The sequence below is a fragment of the Euleptes europaea genome, chromosome 8, assembly GCF_029931775.1.
Source record: "Euleptes europaea isolate rEulEur1 chromosome 8, rEulEur1.hap1, whole genome shotgun sequence".
Classification (NCBI taxonomy): domain Eukaryota; kingdom Metazoa; phylum Chordata; class Lepidosauria; order Squamata; family Sphaerodactylidae; genus Euleptes; species Euleptes europaea.
In genome coordinates, this window is record NC_079319.1 from 58,326,415 (window position 1) to 58,347,532 (window position 21,118).

The window sequence follows — 21,118 nt, forward strand, 5'->3', positions numbered from 1 at the left end:
CGGCCACTTCCCCCACCCTGCGCCAACACGCGCACCCTTGAATTCTCCTGAAAGGCCCAACCAGGCCGCCTGGGCGACTGACTTCCTCAAGCCAGCAGCCAGCGGGCTGGTTTGGAGTCGCTGGGCGGCTCCCCGCCTGGGACGGGTGGGAGAGGCCGTCACTCTGGCCAGGGAGGCGGGGCCTGGGAGCCACGCCCTCGCTCGACGCCGGGGGGAAGCGCGAGAGAGCCGCAGAAGGCGCGGCGGCCGGCGGAGGAGGTCCTGCAGGAGGAGGTCCAACCTCGGCAAGGGGGCAGCGGGAGAGCGTCCCTCCGGCCCAAGGGGCCCTCGCCACCGCGCCCTCTAGCGTCCCTCCCGGGCAGCGCTCGTGCAAGCGCCGGGAGGGCGAGGGAGTCAAAGGGGAGGCGACGAGACGAGACCGCGGGAGCAGCTGCTGCCATGAAGCCCAGCGGGGAGCAGGGGACGGGGGCGGCCCCGGGAGACGACCCCTGGAAGGAGTGCGTGGAGGCGGCCGTGCAGCTGGCGCTGCGGGCGGGACAGGTGAGTCGGAGCGACGCGCCTCGGCCGCGTTGGCGCCCTCTCTCTCTCTCTCCCCCCTCCCCCCCAGTCCCCAAGCTTCCCGCCTGGTGGGTTCTTGGCGAGAGCCGGAGCCCTCCTTGGCCACTGAAGCACGGGAGGGTTGGCCTGGGATTTGCCGCTCTGTAGGTGCACCTTTTCCCCATCCGAATTCTCAAAACTCTGCATGGGGGCTTACTGCTGAGTGTTGAGAATCTGGATGGGGAAAACGTGCATCTAAATAGCAGCAAATCCCAGGCAAAACCTCCCATGCAGAAATGGCCTGAGTGCACCTTTTCCCCATCCGAATTCTCACAACTCTGCATGGGGGCTTCTTGTTGAGTTTTGAGAATTCGGATGGGGAAAATGGGCACTCAGGCCATTTTTTGCCTGGGATTTGCTGCTTTCTAGATGCACGTTTTCCCCATCTGAATTCTCAAAACTCAGCATGGGGGCTTACTGTTGAGTGTTGAGAATCTGGATGGGGAAAATGCGCCTCTAGAGCAGTGGTTCCCAACCTTTTTTTGACCAGGGACCACTAGGACTTTTTTGTTCGGTGCAGGGACCCCAAGATTCAAAATAAAAATTCAGAGAATTTGAAAATAAACTTTAATCATAACTGTTAGTTAAACATTAAACTTAGAATAATATTTGAATATATTTTTAATAATAGAGAACTTTTAATTGACAATATTAATTTATTATGGGTTTATAACTTTGTTTCACGGACCTTAATTTAGTTCTCGCGGACCCCTGGGGGTCCATGGACCCCTGGTTGGGAACCAGTGATCTAGAGAGCAGCAAATCCAAGGCAAAACCTGCCATGCAGAAATGGCCCTCGCCTTCCCATGCGAGCCTTTTGCCTCTTTCTGGGGCTTTTTAAAAACCGCTTTGGGCTCGCTGCTGTGTGGAACCGTGGGCTTGTGGGGAGGGGAGGGGAGGGGGTCGGAGCTCTGGGTCGGCGACAAGGAGCCGAAGCTTTTGGCTGGGTGCGGTTCTCAGGGCGAAGCTTTGGAAAGTTTGGCCCGTCGCGCGGCCAGTCTGTCCAGCCCTAGTCCACTCAAGTTTACTTGGGAGCAAGCGGCATTTGGTTGAGTGGGTCTTACTCGCATGCGCTGGCAGGCAATTCAGTTGGTGTGTTCTCATAATACTAGAATGCGGGGTCATCTGCCGAAGCTGGAGGGTGAGAGATTCAAAACAGGTAAAAGGAAGTATTTCTTCACACAAGGCACCCTTGAATTGTGGAACTCCCTGCCCCAGGTTATGGTGATGGCTGCCAACTTGGAAGGCTTTAAGAGAGGGTGGACATGTTCATGGAGGAGAGGGGTATTCATGGCTACTAGTAAAAATGGCTACTAGTCATGATGCATACCTATTCTCTCCAGGATCAGATGAGCAGGCCTATTATATTAGGTGCTGTGGAACACAGGCAGGATGCTGCTGCCACAGTTGTCTTGTTTGTGGGCTTCCTAGAGGCACCTGGTTGGCCACTGTGTGAACAGACTGCTGGACTTGATGAGCCTTGGTCTGACCCAGCATGGCCTTTCTTATGTTCTTTTGAAGTGAAGAGGAGTAAAGAAGAAACAGATGTGTGTGTTGAAATAATTTTTTCAACATGAATCCTCAGAAGGTGACAGCTTGGATTGAAAGACAGGATGAAGAGAGTCCACCAAGTCAGGCCAAATGAAGTAGTAAATACAAGCTGCATTGCGTTTATGGAGATCACAAAAATAACCCGTCAGTACTTGATTTAAAAGTAGCCCACAGGAAAATGTTCTAAAACATCACAAGAGGATTGTATGAACACTTGTACCATGTTGCCCATTATTTTGTGAGTGTGGCCTTCTATTTTTGACTGGACATTATATGATGTGGCAAAGGATGCATTCAGTGTGTTGAATGCCAAGGTTGTTTTAATTCAGTTCAGTAGTAGCATAGCTTCTGTACCTTGTCTTTTTACTCTCTGCCAACTTTGAATGTCCCAGTTTAAGCAGTCAAGGCATGTTATTTTCAGTAACAACAATGTACCGTTTTAGGAAAGTTGGAGTTTATTGAGGTGAAATTAATTTCTAGTTAGTGGCATTTGTGAAGCTCATTCAGCCCTAGTGTGGGTATAATTTACATTTGTGTAAATGGAACCATGCTAATGTAAGAAGACCCAGTAAACTGGCCTTGTGGAACTGTATCCTTGTGTAATTTATTATTTGGAGATTTTACACATTTTAATTAAAAAAAACAGTTATATAGTTAGAACAAGGGAACTTCTCTATCAAGTATGTAATAGATTCTCTTTTTATGTAGAGCTGACCCTGTCATTTATTTTGAATATGAGGGCTTTGTCTTGAAATGTAAGCAGTAATAGCAAGGAGAATGTTCCTAACAACATTCCCCCACCTCGCTGAACATGACTAGTTCTTGTATATCCACAGTTAGAGTAGAGCACTCCATATTTTCTCAGGGGCACTCTCTTCTCTATTCTGTTTTTATTGGGCAATAAGTCACACGACATTCTGGGGTCAGCCTGCCACAAAAGATGAGTTATCAGGTATTAAAGGTAAAGGTACCCTATACAAGCACCATGTCATTCCTGACCCATGGGGTGACGTCACATCCCGACATTTACTAGGCAGACTTTGTTTACAGGGTGGTTTGCCAGTGCCTTCCCCAGTCATCTTCCCTTTACCCCCAGCATGCTGGGTATTCATTTTACCGACCTCGGAAGGATGGAAGGCTGAGTCATACTGGATGTTTATATATTCCAAACAAGGCCAATGAACCTTTTTCCTATACAGTGTATGTGTTGTAATCATGAAGTTTTCCCATTTTAATTTGTCTTCCGTTGTCTGTTTCCTAAACCAAAGCTTCTTAAACTGTGGGTCGTGACGCCATTTGGGGTCACATAACTGCATGTGGGGGTCTCAAAAAATTTGGCAACAGTGAACGGTAAAATTATATGTATACCAAAGAATTGTTTTAAAATAAATCTCTTTAGGATTTCTTAGCAGTAAAGGTTTGATTTGTATACCTATTTTATATACCTATATGCCCGGGGTTGCATAAACATTTATTGGGCGAAAAGGGGTCGTGAGTGGGAAAAGTTTAAGAAGCCCTGTTAAACAGAAGAACTACAAGGTTAAAACACAAAAAAAATTAATCTATCTCATCGCATCATGACTGAGTGGTGTGTTCCGAATTAACAGGTGTATGAAATTGCCGTATAATCTGATGTGACATTTCCCTTTGTGTAACATGATTCGCAGTTAGTTATTTGGGGTCCAAAATATTGTTGTCTGGCAAGATATATAGAAGGGAAAGTGAAATGCAATATGCTAGATACAAGTTAGATTAATTGGTGGGGCAGCTTAATACAGAACACGGGTGAGAGGCCAACTAACTTCCCTTGTTAGTTTGACATGCTGTCATTACGCAGCAGCTATTTGCTCCTGGGAATCCTCCAATGGGCTGCTACCTTTGTTTCGAAAGGGCAGGGAGTGGGCGGCACCTTTTGTGTGTTTCTGGCACTTTCTTCCTCCTCCTGTATCAGAAGTTTGGTTGGGGTTAAATGGCTTGTTTTTAGCAGTATATCAAAATAAATATGTGGTATGGCAGCTGGTGGTGGCCGTGGGATGGATTTGACCTGTGGGTGTCCAGGTGTTGACTGATGTGCTTGGGTAATGGGGAGCACAATCCTACATGTGTTCATTTAGAAGTACATTCCAGTGAGTTCAGTAAGTCTTGCTACCAAGAAAGGCAGTAGCCCTATGCACAGCTGTTTGAAAGCAAAACCCACTGAACTGTTTCCCAGCTCATAGGATTATGCTGCAGAGAGATGCTGTGGAGCTGGAGCATTTATTTTAGGGAGTGCTTAGACTGTGTCATAAGGGGCACCTTTCCTTCCTAGTTAATACATTCTTTCCTCTGTGTTAATTAAAGATTTTTCTACCTCTATCCTTGTGGGCACTATCTGGGTACATTAAATTGTCTTTTGTCTACATTTCTCTCGCTAGTTCTTCATGAGCTGAATGAAGAAGCTTGGGAGGAAGCTATTTTCGCAGTATGGGGGTGGGTGGGAAAGCTTGGTTATTTTTGTTCCACTGACACCTTCCTTGGTCTTCAAATAGCTCCTTATCGGTTACTGTTCTTACCGAAATGTAGCAAATGTTTTATGTAACCTCACACCTAATGCCAAGCCAAAGTGTATTAAGGAAGTGGATTCATTCATTTAACAATTGTTCTATATGACGCTGAAACCTGATATTCGGGTTTATATTGACTCATATTTGTTACCTCTACATACAGGACCAAATGCTGATGCTGTCATGAAGTAAATGGCCTGTTACCAGTTTTCAGTGAAACATAATATTCCCCCCCCCAAAGAAGGCTCCCCCTTCATTATATTTGTACAGCAATACCACTGTTGCTTCATAGAAGGCATTATCTGTATGTAAAGCTGCCCTTGAGACTGCTGTGGAAACTCCAGCTGGTCCAGAATGCAGCAGCTAGTGTCCTTATGGGGACCCCACTGAGAGCACACATTCAACCTGTGCTCCAGCAACTGCACTGGCTCCAGGAGGAGTACCGGATCAAGTTCAAGGTGTTGGTATTAACCTTTAAAGCCCTAAATTATCTGGGACCATTGTGTCTGCGGGACCGCCTCTCCCGGTATGCCCTGCAAAGAGCACTAACAGTCTACTGGTGGTCCCCGGCCCAAGAAGTGTCCGCCTGTCCTCAGCCAGGGCGTTTTTGGCCCCAGCATGGTGGAACTCTCTTTTTAAATGAGACCCAGGCCTTGCGGGACCTGGTGCAGTTCCAAAGGGCCGGTAAGACAGAGGTGGTCTGCCAGGTCTTTGGTTGACTATACCTATACTTTGAATTTTCAAGTCTGGCTGTTCTCATTTGATTGTTGTAATATATATTGTATATAGTAGGATAGATTATTTAGATTGTTTGTTCTTAGTGTATAGGTGTGACTCTATGTTATATGTTGTAGCAATACAAACATTTGCACTTTGTTGTTATTATTTGCTCCTGTGCTGATTTCCAAACCTTTAGGTATATGCACAGTGAGGCGTTTTTTCTTTCCAGGTCTTTGGTTGAGGTGGCAATTATTTCTATCATAGCTGGCCGCCCTTCCTCTTCCCCTATTTATCTGGGCTCACTGGCTCAGGGATCCTGACCGTTCCCCCTGGGCTAGTTGCTGACCAGTGTGTCAAGAAATTGGGTGCTAGTCAGATTTCAGAGTCTATGGATTTATTGTTTTAATTGCAGAATTATATTTTTGTATTTTAATGTAATATAGATTACATTGTAATTGATTTTTTTTAACTTGAGCCACTATGAGCCTGGCCTTGGCTGGGATAGAGTGGAGTACAAGATTAAAAATAAATAAAATAAATGTGTCCTGAAATGGAAAAAAAGGAAAATATCAAAAACTTATAACTCTTTGGATGTGTGTTGGCTGTAGTAATAAAACATGCTGCTTACTCGCTTGACTATGAATTCACTGTATCAATTAGAACCTGATGAAATCGTATAATTATTTTGACATAGTATTCTGATCATAAATTTAGTCAAGTGTTTAGTCATTAAACACAACAGAAAGTCAAAATCTGTGCCTAGGTTGAAAATCCATCCTGGTCCTACATATCTGCACAAAATGATTTGCTTTTAGTGGAGCTTTCCTGTCCTATCTACACCAACATAGTGTCACTTAAGAACTTTTGTATAGGCATAGATTAGAGGTCCTAGCCTGAGAACTAGACTTCTTCCTTCGTAGTAGCATATATTGTTCATTGTGTGATTTGAGTCAGTTGACTGTTTTGTGTTGACTTGATGGGAGGAACTTTTAAAATAATGTGTTTGTGTTTTGTGTTTTTCCCCCCTACCTAGGTTATTAGGAAAGCTTTCACTGAGGAAAAACAAGTGTCCACCAAAACTTCTGCAGCAGATCTTGTGACAGAAACAGATCACTTTGTGGAAAACTTAATTGTTTCTTCTCTGAAAGAAAAGTTTCCCTCTCACAGGTATGTCTGCACATGGTGCTATCTAATGCATGGTAAGTTCGAACTGGAATTCAGAGCATTGTGAGATTGAACATTCAGGGAATATCAACAGAAGCAGATCTGTTTTAGATATATTTTATTTAGGTATATAACAAATAATATGATGCACCAATTGGAAAAATTAGTCTCTTATCACAGACCTAGAATGAGCTTCAGCAGTCTGTCAAACATACCCTTGAAGATACAAACAGGTCAGCTGTCATGTAGTATGAAGGATATCTCATAGTTTCAAGATGCAATGATATAGAATTTTTTTAGGTCATAAAGTGTGGTATAATATGTAAAAACAATTTATGTCTGCAGATGACAGTAGGTGCACATGGCTGGTAAACAGCCAGCATGCACAGTAATATATTCCTGATACAGGGCATCTCTTTGCTATTTAGAAACAAGGCAAATAAGTATGCTGTCATGAAATCAGTGGACTTTGACCAGAGTAGCTGTGCATAGGATTGCACTGTATGAATCCTAGTACTTTAGATACAGCATAAACTTGCCATTCAAAAACTTTTTATTTTTGAAGGTGGAAATTGTGCTATTTGCACAGAATGAGATCTGAAGCTTTCAGATTGATAGAATATCAGTATGTGGGAGGAACTGTTGTTATGTGTGGTTTATTTTTTATAGTCCTGCCTCTGATGTCTTTTCAAATCCAGATTAGGTTTCTCCTAATGAAATTAATGTAGTAGTTTTAGCCTAGTCCTGGGGGACATCAGTTCTTGTGCTTTTAACTCTAAGCTAAAATATCCAGAGGTGTCAGATGTAGTCTGCATTCAGATTACATAAGAGAAAATAACTGTGGGGATTTTTTTGGGGGGGGGAGAATGTTCTCTTCCATTCTTAGACTGCATTATACCAGTTGATGACCTTTTGTGCAAGCCAGAGTTTAAAACTATTTTCACAAGTGACATTAAAGCTGGCTTTTGCTTTTTCCTCATCTGTAATACCTGCATGGGTCCATTTAGTGTAGCACAAGATTTTCCACTTCCTGTTCCATATTAACATTTACGCGTGCACACACATGCTGTCAGTGTCATGCGTGAAAAGACTGGGTTAGATCTGAAGATTTCATCTAACGGGGATGCTTTTCCATAGCTGAAAGCCTCACTGTTAACAGCATGGAACTTTGAGGAACCCTTCATTCTTAAAAATGCAGTAATGAGCTAGTACTGGAAGTCCTCAAAGCACTTCAGTAAAAGTGTCCAGTTTTCTTCAACAGAAGAACTTGTGGATAAGGAATTGATAGCCAGGCCATAGTGCAAAATTTAAAACTGCATAAAGTAAAAATGTCGGTTGTCAGTTTCATGCTTTCAGTTGCCATTATTACACATAATCTTATTGTCCTTGAAATATATGGCCTTCGTATTTAATCAAGCATTTTTACTCAAGGAATTCCTCTTTGAGCAGTGGCGAGACAGTGCCAACTTTTTTGGTGGTGCAGCCTCACTGTTTTGAATGGGGCCTTTCCTTTCTTTTTCTAAAGGGTTTTTTTGTGTGTTCACGGCAGCCAGGAAGCCTCTGAGGAGGCAGCGCAGCTCTGCTGCACCCGGCCGCCGCAGATCTACCCCCCCTTCAGGATTGTGCTCTTTGTCCACAATCCCATGCCTGTAAGGATAATGGAGATATAGCAAAACTGTCATTTCTGCAAGTGTGGAGCAACCATAACCTGGATCTGCTTATCTTGGGGTCAATTTTTATGTCACAGTGCTCAACCAAAGGAATTCTTGAGAGAGATGTATGTATTTCTGCTTATGTGTGAGAAAAGGGTGCTGATAACACAGGAATTACTCTCCACGTGTGTCTATTTACATGAGAACGTCCTAGCTGAAATGCTGTCCCCTAACTGGTACCACTGAGCATTAGGGAATATGCTGTAATAGAAAAGATGCTGAATGGAATCTTTTATTTAAACCAGTGTTTCCTAGCCTGTGGGTCAGGACCCAAAAGTGGGTCGAAAGCCTCTGAAAGTGGATCATGGGCCAGCCCTCCCTATTGGCCACACCTGCTTTTTCCCTTGCTCTCTTCTACATTTTGGAAACCCAGATGCACTGGGAACACATCCATCTTCCCATGGGTGAGAGTTTCCCCTCTGCCCAGAACATTGAAATATGTATAGAGGACCCACAAGTCACTTGAGGGTGTGCTATGTTTGCTTCTAAATAACATTCATAGGTTCTCGATGAGCTACTTCTGTCTAGATCTTGTAATGGCTTTTGTGTAATGTCCATTCAAAGCCTAATGAAGTAGGGACCAACAATGTGTGTGAATGCCTGAACATTTTCTCTTAACAGAAGCAAGCATACCTACCTCCAGCAAATAAGAACTTAACTTGAATTTTCTCCTTCACATTACAGGTTCATTGCAGAAGAAGCTACTGCTGCTGGTTCAAAGTGCATATTGAGTGCTAGCCCTACCTGGATTATTGATCCAGTTGATGGCACCTGCAATTTTGTACACAGGTAAATACATGGATAATGCAGTGCAACCTAAAGCTACCACTCCTTATGTCCTGCTTGAAGGACACTTTTCTATGTTCAGCCTGTTCAAACGAAGCATGTGAGCAGCTTCATGGTCACAATTTCTTTGCATGTCCAGATGTACATATTTATACTGCTTGACTAATGCCTTAATTATTACTCTACTTAAACAGACAAAGATAAAATTACTAATAGAGGAACAAATACTGCATGTTTTGAATACTTGTGCATGTCACTTGATGTGCCCTCAGCAACAATGGCAACACCAAGCTGGAAGTGAGAAGGAAAATTCTTTGGGAGGGAGGTGCTGACTAGCACAAGAGTTTAGAGGTACCTTTGCTGCCCTGGACGCAGTGAGCATGAGGATTAGCATTATCTCCATGTAGATGGACGTGATGGGAAAAATCACAAAGTAATGTCTATGCTTTATTGCAAGGCTGTCTATGATAGGACATTTTGGAGGTCATTAATTCATACGGTCAACATAAGTTGGAAGCAGCTTGTGGCACATCACATAATCTAAAGACACAAGATTATGGTCAAAATTTTGGCTGGACTGGCCTTTGTGCTGGAGCATTAGCTGACTTTTTCACGCAGCTGGTTTGTGACGGAAAGTCCACTGGCTGATGAGTAGAATGGGGATTAAAATACCTCCCAGCCCCTTCCACAGCATCCTACAGTTCAAAGAAAGTAAATTCCTGAGAATCCAGGCAGTGTTGCCTGTCTGCCACCTCATAAGGGAAATTCACTGCTCAGCTGCTTTGTCAGATTGTGGAAAATTTGTTACCCGGCTGCTTCGCAAGATCACGAAACCATCACTTTGTAAATGTTTTGTTATAAGTAGTTAACAGATAAAAATTGACAGTGCCAGTTTTGCTGAGGTACACAAATAATGAAGAGCCTGTAAAAAAAAATTAAGCTGAAAACCAGGGGCATTGCTGTTTTCAGGTGACATAGTTGCTAGTCGTTGAAGATGCTGAAAGTATGTGTACAGAAAAAGTATTAACAAATACAAATTATTTTATTTGCACAGGTTTCCAACTGTGGCTGTTAGCATTGGATTTGCTGTTAATCATGAGGTATAAGATAATGTTCTGGAAGTTGGTAAGATAGGCTTTAGCTGAAACCGTTAGGGATAAGTGTAAAGTTTCCCCAAATATCCAGTGATTCTAATAGATTCAGAATGCAACTTTAAGAAATATGGACTTAATATTGATCACATCTTTCAGGCTATGGCTAGATTCAGGTTGGTGATGATTTGCGGAAAGCAAAGTTCATGTCTGAGTGTGGATAACAAGACTAGCTCTTTGTGTGCAATTTAAAAAAAGGTTTTACTGTGATGTGTCATTAATTGGTGGGCAGCTTTACTGGGAACGTATAATGATGGTGACAGCATGTATAAGTTTTCTCGAACATAATGACAGCCGAGCCCTAGAGGCAGAGACTAATTTGTCATGAGGTGTTCTTACCTTGTGATTCTAAGCATACTCTTTCAAAAGTAGAGTCCATTTGAAATCAGTGAAGCTGCAAGTAAATGTATGTAGGAGTGGGAGTCACTTGAAAAAGTAGCCTAGACTGAGTCACACAATTTGTTGTTTACTTGAGGTGGATTGCTGTTGCCCCTGGTGCAACTAATTCGGTTGCACATGTTGAAGCAGAATCTGAAGCTGTGTATGAACTTGCAGTGAACCCAATGTGAGGGTGCCTTCATCACCATTGTTACACATATGCATTAGGGAATCTTCCCTCCCCCCCTCCACAGCTACTTTAAAGAGAGCTGGTCTTGAGCAGTATTGATTAGCCCCCCCCCTTAGCAGTATTGATTAGTCACAAACCAGAGAGCCAGCGTGGTGTAGTGGTTAAGAGCTGTGGTTTGGAGCAGTGGACTCCAATCTGGAGAACCGGGTTTGATTCCCCACCCCTCCACATGAGCGGCGGACGCTAATTTGGTGAATTGAGTTGGTTTCCCCACTCCTACACATGAAGCCAGCTGTGTGACCTTGGGCTAATCACAGCTTTCTCCAAACTCAGCCCCACCAACGTCACAGGGTGTATGTTGTGGGGAGGGGAAGAGAAAGAGATTGTAAGCCGGTTTGATTCTTTCTTAAGTGGTAGAGAAAATCGGCATATAAAAACCAACTCTTCATTCTTGAAGCCAGATTTCGTACAGTGTTCACTGGCCCTTATATTAGTTATGAAACTCTTTTCCTCCCCACTTATCCTGGCCAATTTTAAAGGGGTAATACTTGGGGGAAGAAGATCAAGCACTAAAGACATTTTAATTGGGTAAACATGCGGGTGATTTGAAGGGGAAATCTCCACAAAAAAATCTGCCTGTTGCTACTCCCTCCCCTACTTTAGTCATCTTTCACTTGGGGGCCAGGTACAGGAGCAAAGATAGGAAAAACCTTCACCTTTTCCTGTCTTGGTCTACATTTGTATGTAGCTTCAGGTGATTGTCAGCCACCACATCTCTGCACTTGAGATCTGTCCCTTTAAGGACAGAGTAGCTGTGTGTTTCTTCTCCTCTCCCCCACTCCATAACATAGAACAGGAAGGACAGTACACTGTGAGGAAAGCATTTTTAAGGTCTATTGCATCCAAGATTCAACAGTGACAAAGGGCAAAACTGAATGAGCACAAAATTTGGCAGAGCCAATCAGGGTCTGATGGACTTGGGCTTCATCCTTCTGGTTTTCCTAGCCACCATGGAGCTTTTGGAATGTACTGCAGCCTCATCAGCCTGCACTTCCGGAGGTGGAACTGCACATATGCAGACACGTGCCTTCAACAGTAGGTCATAGCCAAACACCTGTGAAGTGAGCATTGGAAGTGATTTGAAGTATGAAATGAGTGCGAGGGAGAGTGCTATTCCTCCGTAGCCCAGGCTTATTTTCTGGTCTTCAAGCCCACCTAGGAGAAAGTGTGGCTTGGGGGAGTAGCTGTGATTTGCAGGGGATGATTCAGGAACCCTTTTCTGCAGGCTGCTTTTCCACCTGAAATTATTCCTATCATGCCTGCAAGGCATTAAGCAGCATCTGAGCTTTGAAGAGTGAGGTCTACCACTGAGGCAATAGTTCTGCAATTAAAATGAGATTGCAAATGATGGAACAGCAAGACACAGTGCAGCACTGTATTTATAAGCAGGTCAGTTCTGTGTCACTGTTGTGTCACATGAACACATGAAGCTGCCTTATACTGAATCAGACCCTTGGTCCGTCAAAGTCAGTATTGTCTACTCAGACCGGCATCGGCTCTCCAGGGTCTCCGGCAGGGGTCCTCCACATCACCTACTTGCCTAGTCCCTTTGACTGGGGATGCTGGGAATTGAACCTGTGACCTTCTGCATGCCAAGCAGATGCTTTACCGCTGAGCCACAGCCCCTGTTACCACCACAATAATGCACACTGAGTTGATGAGTATCCCAACAATAGTCAGCTACTGACCATAACAGCTGCCACACAGAAGCTCTTTTAAACTCTTCATGTCCTAACATGAGAGAGTTGCTCATCCTGTGAATTGCCCCATCATATGAAGAATTCCTTTTCATGGCAAAGGCTTGGAAGCGCCATGAGATGGTGGAATATAGATGGTGAGTTGCTCTTGCTTGTTATGAAAAGCGCCGTACAGCTTAAGTAGGTTCCCTGTGATGGCTGTAATGTAACGATCATCCCCAAGGTTAAAGACCTGTAATAATTCACTGCAAACTAAATTTAGTATGCTATAGGATATCAAGATGAAATTCGAGTGTAATTAAAATCAATTATTTTATCATCTATAGCAGGGGTGTCAAACAAGGCCCGGGAGCCAGATCCGGCCCCTTGACAGCTCTTATCTGGCCCGCAAGCCAGCCGAGGCAGCCCCCCTCTCCACTCTTAATATGGGCTGGTGAGGCATGGCCCGGCCCGACCAAGTGACATCAATGTCATTTCCGGCCCTCGTAACAATTGAGCTCGACACCCCTGATCTATAGCATAAACTACCATTACTTATATGCATTTCATTGCAATCTATAAGTTGTTTATACTGATAAATATAATGCAAGTTGCATTCTTGTTTTTTTTTCCCTTTCTCAAAATCTTAAAGCTTGAATTTGGTGTAATTTATCACTGCACTGAAGAACGATTATACACTGGTAGAAGAGGTCAAGGGGCATATTGTAATGACAAAAGGCTTCAGGTTTCAAAAGTGACAGGTTGGTTTAGATTTTGTTAGCATTTTACAATTACCATATTTATTTTTAGAGGGTGGTTGTTAGTTCTAGATAGACTTCATGTGTCTTTGATTGTCACTTAGTTAATGCAAACAATAGCCTTTGTTTTCTGTATTTTATCGTAACAATTCAGCTTAAATATAATAAATAGAACAGTCTTTTATAAATCATGGTAAACTTAGCCACATTAGGACCAATGATCCATTGTATGGCTCTGCAGGTCTTCAGTGGCATGTAAGTAAATATAGCTGAACCAGACTAATATATAATTAGTTCAACTATTTCCTCTGGTGCTGCCGAAAAAAGTCTCCATACAGTTGCTATGCTATTATATTAAATCAGGGGTCTCTAACAGGAAGTAGTTCACTAGCTGCTGATACAACCCCTAGGTGACCCAGAAAAAACTTCTATTCTCTGCTTTTTGAAAAGCCTTTATTGCACGGGATTTTTCTCTGTGCTGCTTAGCTGATAGAAGAGCACCAGAAATGAAGTTTAGAGTGCAATCCTAAGTGGGGAGGTAGTAGAGGCGCACCTGGGGACAGCACAGCTGGGCCACCAAAAACGTAATTTTAAGAAAACCCCATGAAACTGCTCCATGTAAGTTTGCACTAGTGAAAAGGGTTTTTCCAGGGATGAGAGGGTTCAAGGAGCTGACAAAAGTCAGCCCTGCCCCTGGCAACGCCCCCTTTGGTGCTGGGGCAAGCCCTTGGCTGGGAAAACGCTGCCACAGCAGCTGTGCTGGCACCCATACGTGGCGCTGCCACGTGGTGCACCAATGTAAGTGGCCCTGCACCAGCATTAGTGCTGATTTAGCTGGCACAAGTGGCACTAACACCAGAGCCAGGTTCATGCCCTTTTCAGGATTGCTCTGTTGGCCCATGTTCTGTTTTTGGTACAGAACAAAACTTGATAACATACAATGTGTTTGTGTGCGCATACATGAAAGAATTTTACTATGGAACTTCACAAAAGGTTAAAAATAGAAATTGAAAAATACTACTTGGAAAAGCTGTTAGAGTAATACAAGTCTGCCATTGTTTTACAGACATTTCAAAGGCCTTGATCTTAACAGAGATTGGTGCAAAACGAGACCCCGAAACACTGAAATTATTTCTTAGTAACATGGAGAGGTTACTCAGGGCGCAAGCTCACGGGTAAGAATTTTCCTACAAAGCTTATAGACCAAAATTAAAATGGACAATTTTATTAACTTTTCAGTTAATCAGTCATGCTTTAAATCCAATGAACCCAATCAAGAACCTTGCAGGTATTCCGGTACCAAGTTAACAGAGCTCCCAATGACCCTAGTTTTCCCTATTCAGGACTTGTTATGCACAATAGTTCCTTGGCACTGTCTCCAACATTGGAGTCAACACAAAAGCCTTTCTTTGTGAATGAGATGCACAGATAATTTCATGTTGCAATAGCAGAATGGATACATAAACAATATAGTGGCACATCGCTAGCTGGACATACATGATAAATTGTAAAGAGGAAGAAAACGCTAAGACAGATACATTTGATGAATATCTTGAAAAGCAACAAGTTCTGAAAATTGATTTGTATGTACCAGTTGTGCATGTATCGTAGCATTATCCGAAACTGATTATACATTTTCTAGAATAGTTTCATACACAGGTTTTTGTCTTCAGTTTTTATCAAGAGTTCTGTGGTGTTCACAAAAGCATTCTATCTCTGCTGCCCTCCCTCCCCTCGTCTACTGCAGGATTCGTGTAATTGGAAGCGCTACTTTGGCACTCTGCCACTTAGCATCTGGTGCTGCAGATGCCTATTATCAGTTTGGCTTGCATTGCTGGGACTTGGCTGCAGCTACTGTTATTATCAGAGAGGCAGGTGGTGTTGTCATAGATACTTCAGGTAAGCAAAATACACTGTTAGGAGGAACTGTATAGACTTAATGTTTTGGAAACCACATATTGCTTTATTTAGAGAGCCAGTGTGGTGTAGTGGTTAAGAATGGTGGTTTGGAGTGGTGGAGTCTGATCTGGAGAACTGGGTTTGATTCCCCACTCCTGCACATGAGCTGCGGAGGCTAATCTGGTGAACTGGATTTGTTTCCCCACTCCTACACATGAAGCCAGCTGGGTGACCTTCGACAAATCATTCTCTCTCAGCCTCACCTACCTCACAGGATGTCTGTTGTGGGGAGGGGCAGGGAAGGTGATTGTAAGCCAGTTTGATTCTCCCTTAAGGGGCAGAGAAAGTCAGTGTATAAAAACCAACTCTTCTTCTTCTTTATAGTCTGTCTTTCTCACTGAGACTTGAGGCAGATTACAAAGTGTAAGTAAGTGCAATTGATAGGACAAGACATCTAATAAGCAGTTGTGGAACTCCCTGCCCCAGGATGTGGTGATGGTTGCTAACTTGGAAGGCTTTAAGAGGGGAGTGGACATGTTCATGAAGGAGAGGGCTATTCGTGGCTACTAGTAAAAATGGATACAACCTATTCTCTTCAGGATCAGAGGAGCATGCCTATTTTATTAGGTGCATCAGAACACAGGCAGGATAATGCTGCTGCAGTCATCTTGTTTGGGGGCTTCCTAGAGGCACCTGGTTGGCCGCTGTGTGAACAGACTGCTGGACTTCCTGGGCCTTGGTCTGATCTAGCATGGCTTTTCTTATGTTCTCTAATGAATCTAAGTGACATTTTCTGTAATTCAATTCTTTTCCTTTATAGGTGGCCCTCTAGACCTAATGTCATGCCGGGTGATTGCTGCAGGTACCCAAGAAATGGCTGCGTTCATAGCTCAGCAAATACAGACTATTCATTATGGAAGAGATGATGAGAGTTGACAGGACTTTAAATGTTTCTGAAAATACTGAGGAACCCGCCCTTTGAACTACTTCACTTCCTTCAAGATTGCTTGCTTAATAGGGATAAATGGTTTAAAGGTGTACTTTCTTGTACTGTCGGTATTTCAAAAATATTAGGGAAATTATAGCATTATAGGAGGGTGAAGGGAAATTTTTAAATTTTGTAAGCTTCTTGGCTCCTTTTATAATAAAAGTTTATTTCACATGCATTTTCTTAAATATGTTACAAGCATCCTGGATTGAGTTAATTTCTAGCTTATTGGAAGAGGTAACAATGCAATTAAAAACAAAATGCTACTTTTTTGCAGATCTCAGGTCCAACTATATTTTGTTCTGCAGCAGGGAGCAAGTAGTTAATATGGTATGCCTAAATTACTCTCATCCAACAGTACATGAGAAGATACAGCTCTATTATAAATCTAAAATTATATGCATTGGGTTACATATGTTATAGTTACTTTGGGGTATATGAGAGCGCTTACAGTACATATCCTTTAACTTCTGTGTTGCCTTTATGTAATTAATATAAATATTTAGCAGTAATGCGGATTAGACGAGGAAAAACAGTGATTCGAGAAGCACAATATATAGCAAAAAAAATGACATAAACTCAATAGGTTCTGACATAAGTATTTGCATAACAATGTTAGCTTAGTTATTAGCATTGAGCACAAAGTTGGCTGAGAGTCAATGTGGTGTAGTGGTTAGAGTGTTGGATTAAGACTGGGGAGACCCCAGTTTAAATCCATACTCCTCCATGAAGGAGGCTGGGTGACCTTGTACCAGTCGCTCTTTCAGCATTATCTACCTCATGGGGTTTTTCAGATACAGTGGAGGAGCTGACTGAAGTTCCTTGGCGGAAGGGCAGCATGAAAATGTAGGTAGGCGAGTACCTGGTCCTGCTATACCTAAACTGCAACCACTAGATTGACACTGAATCAGAAAGGAATTATACTAGGTATATCAAACATTAGCAAAAGGAAAGCTCACAGTGCTGAGTGTCAGTATTAGAGACAGAGCTGTGGTAGTTCCCATTGCAGGAGATGTGATTGAAAGATTGAAGGGAGGCATGGTGATATGTTTTGCTCCCGGCGTGGCTGCGTTGGCAGTGGAGCCCCGCATAGCGGCATGGCTTGCTGGTGTGAATGCCCCCCAAACCAGTGTAAGTGTCCCTTATCCTGGGATAAATGGGCACTTACGTCAGAGCAGGGTCACACTGGCTCCTATGCCGATTCGGCCCTCCCTTCAGGATTGCGCTCAAAACCTCCTAAGAAAGAATACTTTAAAATGCATTCTAACATTTTTGGTGGATACTTGTGAATTTAAGTCATTTGCTCAGTCATATTCCATCAGCTAATGAATGTGAGATTGGTGTGAAATGTCTCTTTTCCCAAGTACAAAATATTGCAATTTGAGTGCTTGGAAAATATCGTATCTCTTCAACAGAAGTGAAACCTTGAGGAATGAGCACAACAGACCATTTTATTATGCTACTAAACTGATGTATGAAGAAAGGCCTTACAAATACAGGTGCTAAAAGCTAGAACCAATTTCATAAGTTTAATCTTTTTTCATTTGAGTTGGTCAGCTTTTTATTCCTTTATGTGTGTCTGCGTACATAAAGTGGGGCTAGTATCTAATTTTTGTGCCAATGCTAAATTCTTGTTCTAATGCCATATTTGAACTTCTGTCTCACAAGACAGCCTTCTTATTTCCAGAAAGATGCTTCTGTGCCTGTCCCACTTATATGGTACTGTAATCAATGCATCTCTAAGAATGGAAAATCTGTACATGCTGAATTTGTTCCTGTTTTGCAGTCATTAGATACAAGAATCTTAGTTAGGAACTAGTCAGCAACTAGTCATCATTTGCTAGTAAATAGATTATTAGGCTAGAATGTGCCATCACTGCATTATAAACCATGACATTATGTAACCACCTGCAGCGTGAGACTGCACAGAATGTAATACTGAGACTTCAAGTACTCTGCCATAATATTTAATTTTAAAATGTGCTTAAGTTTAGAAGTGACACTGAGAAATTAAAGTTCCCATTCACTGGGTGAAGGTTTATTCCCAGAACATGTACTTCTAAGCACTATTATGTATTATTAAGCAATTCAGAGTTTTCAAAGAACATCCCATATATTGCCTTGTACCCTTTACAACCACCTTTTAAAATATGTCAGTATTCTCCCATTATTGCTGATGTGAAGACTGAGAAATAGTGGCTGGCTAGCCTATAGCTACCTAGTGAATTCATTGCAGGGGTGAGATTAAAACCAAGGAGTTTGTGATTTCTAATCAGCAGTGCCATTCTGAGCACAGCTACACCCTTCTAAGCCTAATGACTTACGTGGACGTAGAAGGGTAGACATAGAAGGATGTAACTGCATAGGATTGTGAAGGGTATAACTGTGTAGGATTGCGCTGTATTTTAGCTATTAGGCCACACTAGCTTGTTGATTTGAAAGTTAGGATTGCAGTCTCATGCAGAAACTGTACAGCTTTTTGATAATTATTGTCCATGGTGCATTTATCAGCTGTAATCCATTTGTGAATGGCACTTTTGACTTGAGATATATGAAGACCTAAAAGAATGAAGGAGCTTGGCCCTTATTAGGGAACGTTTTAAAATCACTCAACCCCCATCACATGCCCTTTAAAAACAGTACTACGTGGTCTCTTAATAGCACAGATACATTTTTGGGTACACAAGTTACAGGAATATATTTTTCATTAGGAAGTTTCACAGACAGCAAGGAATGTCCATATTCCCAACAGGTATGCTACAGATAGCGGGGGAAATGCTATTGTGTAGTGTTGAATATTTTGTACAGATCAAGTGCTGTATAAGGTGTATTTACATCAGAAATTATTTGGAAAGTAAATGATTCCCTTTAATGGTATCTAACTTAATACTGAGATATGAAAGGGAGTTGTGAACAACACTGTCATATATCATGACTACTGAATTACTTGCCATTACCTGTCTGCTGTTAAATCGTACTGTGAGATCAGGAAATGCCTACATCTCTACCTCATACAGGGCTGTGAGCACTAATGTGTAGTATAAAGTTCTGTAAATGCGACTGCTTACCATGAATAGTAAACTACAGCCTGTCTGTCTTTACTGAAGCATGTGTATTCTCAAATGAACTGGTTTGTAATAGGTTGAAGCACTGTATAATTATAGGAGTCCCTGCCTCAAGATATGGGGCTGTCCCATGGCTTGGATGGTTTGAAGGGAGGATTGGACAAATTAACGAAGGGTAGACCTATCCGTGACTGCTAGCCATAATAAGTATCCTTAATTCAGGGTCCTGTTCTTTATCTCTTCAGAACTTGGGAGCATTATTACACCTTGTTGGTTTTCCAGAAGGAATATGCCTGTGCTTACCCAGTGTGAATAATTTAAAAAGTACAGCTGTTGTCAATATTCTCATCTGAGCTTTACAGGAGCATTTAGTTTGCCATGTGCTGAACAGTTACACTGGCAAGTAATTTACTTGTACTTCTACTTGAAATAACTTGGTTGTTCTCCAATGTGTTACGCAACCAAGAGCTTAGAGTACAATCCTGAACACTGGTATAGTTACTAATGCTGTACAGCCTTCAGTGGAATGCTGGTGTCTAAATTATGCTGCTACTCAGATCCTTTGATCGGTGTTCCTTGTGCAAAACTGCAGGCTTTGAGCACAATCCAGAGCTTTTGAAATATAGAACTTTTGTCCTTTCTATAAACAGAAATGTGCTTTGCAGATACTCCCGCCACATGTGAAGAGCTCCCTCTCAGGAAAAAAGAAGCCTTGAAGCACGGGAGGGGGAGGGGAAGGATGACAGCCATCATGTGCATGCAGGCAGATCTAATGTTAAGTGGTGGGCCCGCCGCGGACGTGCGTTCGCCAAGTTTTGTTTGGATATGCATTTTCTTCCCTTCTTTTGAGGTTAGGCAAAAGAAGTTTCCCCTGGGAGCTGCCTCGGTCTTCTTTCGAAAAAGCACTGCCGACGGTTAGGGAACTCTTGCAGACAGAAAGCAGTGCACATTAGTATGCTACAGAGAGCAGGTGAGGTTATCCTTCCTCTGTTGTATGCTAGGGATCATCTGCTGATGGAAGACAAAGTCTTTAGACTTTGATTCCGCTTTTTTTTAAAGGAAAGGCAAATGTGCATTTAATTGAATACATGTGCTTTAACCCTCAAAAAAAAAGTCTGAACCATGGGGGCATAGAAGGACAACTGTCCAAATTAACATGTATCTGTCAAATACACTGTAAGGGCAGGTGGCAACTTGGCTAGAGCTAAATTGCAGTGAGATCTGATCTGCATGTATGTATAGAGATACCTTCAGTCGTTCCCTGTACCTTTTTTTCTGTGCTGGTCGTGGACTGTAATAAAGTCTGATGATGTTGTTGATACCTTCAGTGTGTAAGTAAAGCTAAGTAAAATGAACCACATATAGTTACAAGGAGTAACTCCTTTTTAAAAAATGTAAGGGCAACTTATTTCTCAAGAGTCTGACTTCAGTGTGTACTACTGTGCATTTGGATAAGTTGTTTGATAACAGATCAGATGGTGTTCCGGTACATTCTTGAAAACTTGTGCTATCCTTTATGGGAGTTCTGTAATACAGTGTAAAAGCTGAATAAGTTCGTACTTTATTCCAAAGTAAAAATTAAAATTATCATATTTTACTGTCTACACAAGTTTACTGTGCACCAGCCTCATGTTACATAATATTGGTTTGGAGACAGAACAGTTCAGTATAAAAAATTTAGTTTAAGCCCAATTTTCTTACAGTGCATTAAACTTTCTTTAGCAAACCTTGGTACCTACTACTGGTCACCTTTAAGCTCAAATGGCTGAGCTAAAAGGAAAGTCAGACTGACTAACGTTCTTCTCAAAAATGCTTGTTGTCTATTCATGCAATTTCTAATAAACATTTTGGTTTATGTTATAGAAAAGAATGGGGGAAAT

The 21,118-nt window shown here is 42.4% G+C and overlaps 1 protein-coding gene across 1 annotated transcript; it reads left to right on the forward strand.

Moving 5' to 3' along the window:
- The first annotated feature begins 438 nt into the window (after positions 1–438).
- Positions 439–16,258, forward strand: IMPA2 (inositol monophosphatase 2). The gene is made up of 8 exons (XM_056854351.1): positions 439–540; positions 6,445–6,578; positions 8,972–9,076; positions 10,128–10,173; positions 13,181–13,289; positions 14,353–14,461; positions 15,034–15,185; positions 16,006–16,258. Exons 1-8 carry the CDS (start codon positions 439–441, stop codon positions 16,119–16,121), a joined length of 873 nt encoding a protein of 290 aa, XP_056710329.1. The 3' UTR covers positions 16,122–16,258.
- Positions 16,259–21,118: the final 4,860 nt, after the last annotated feature.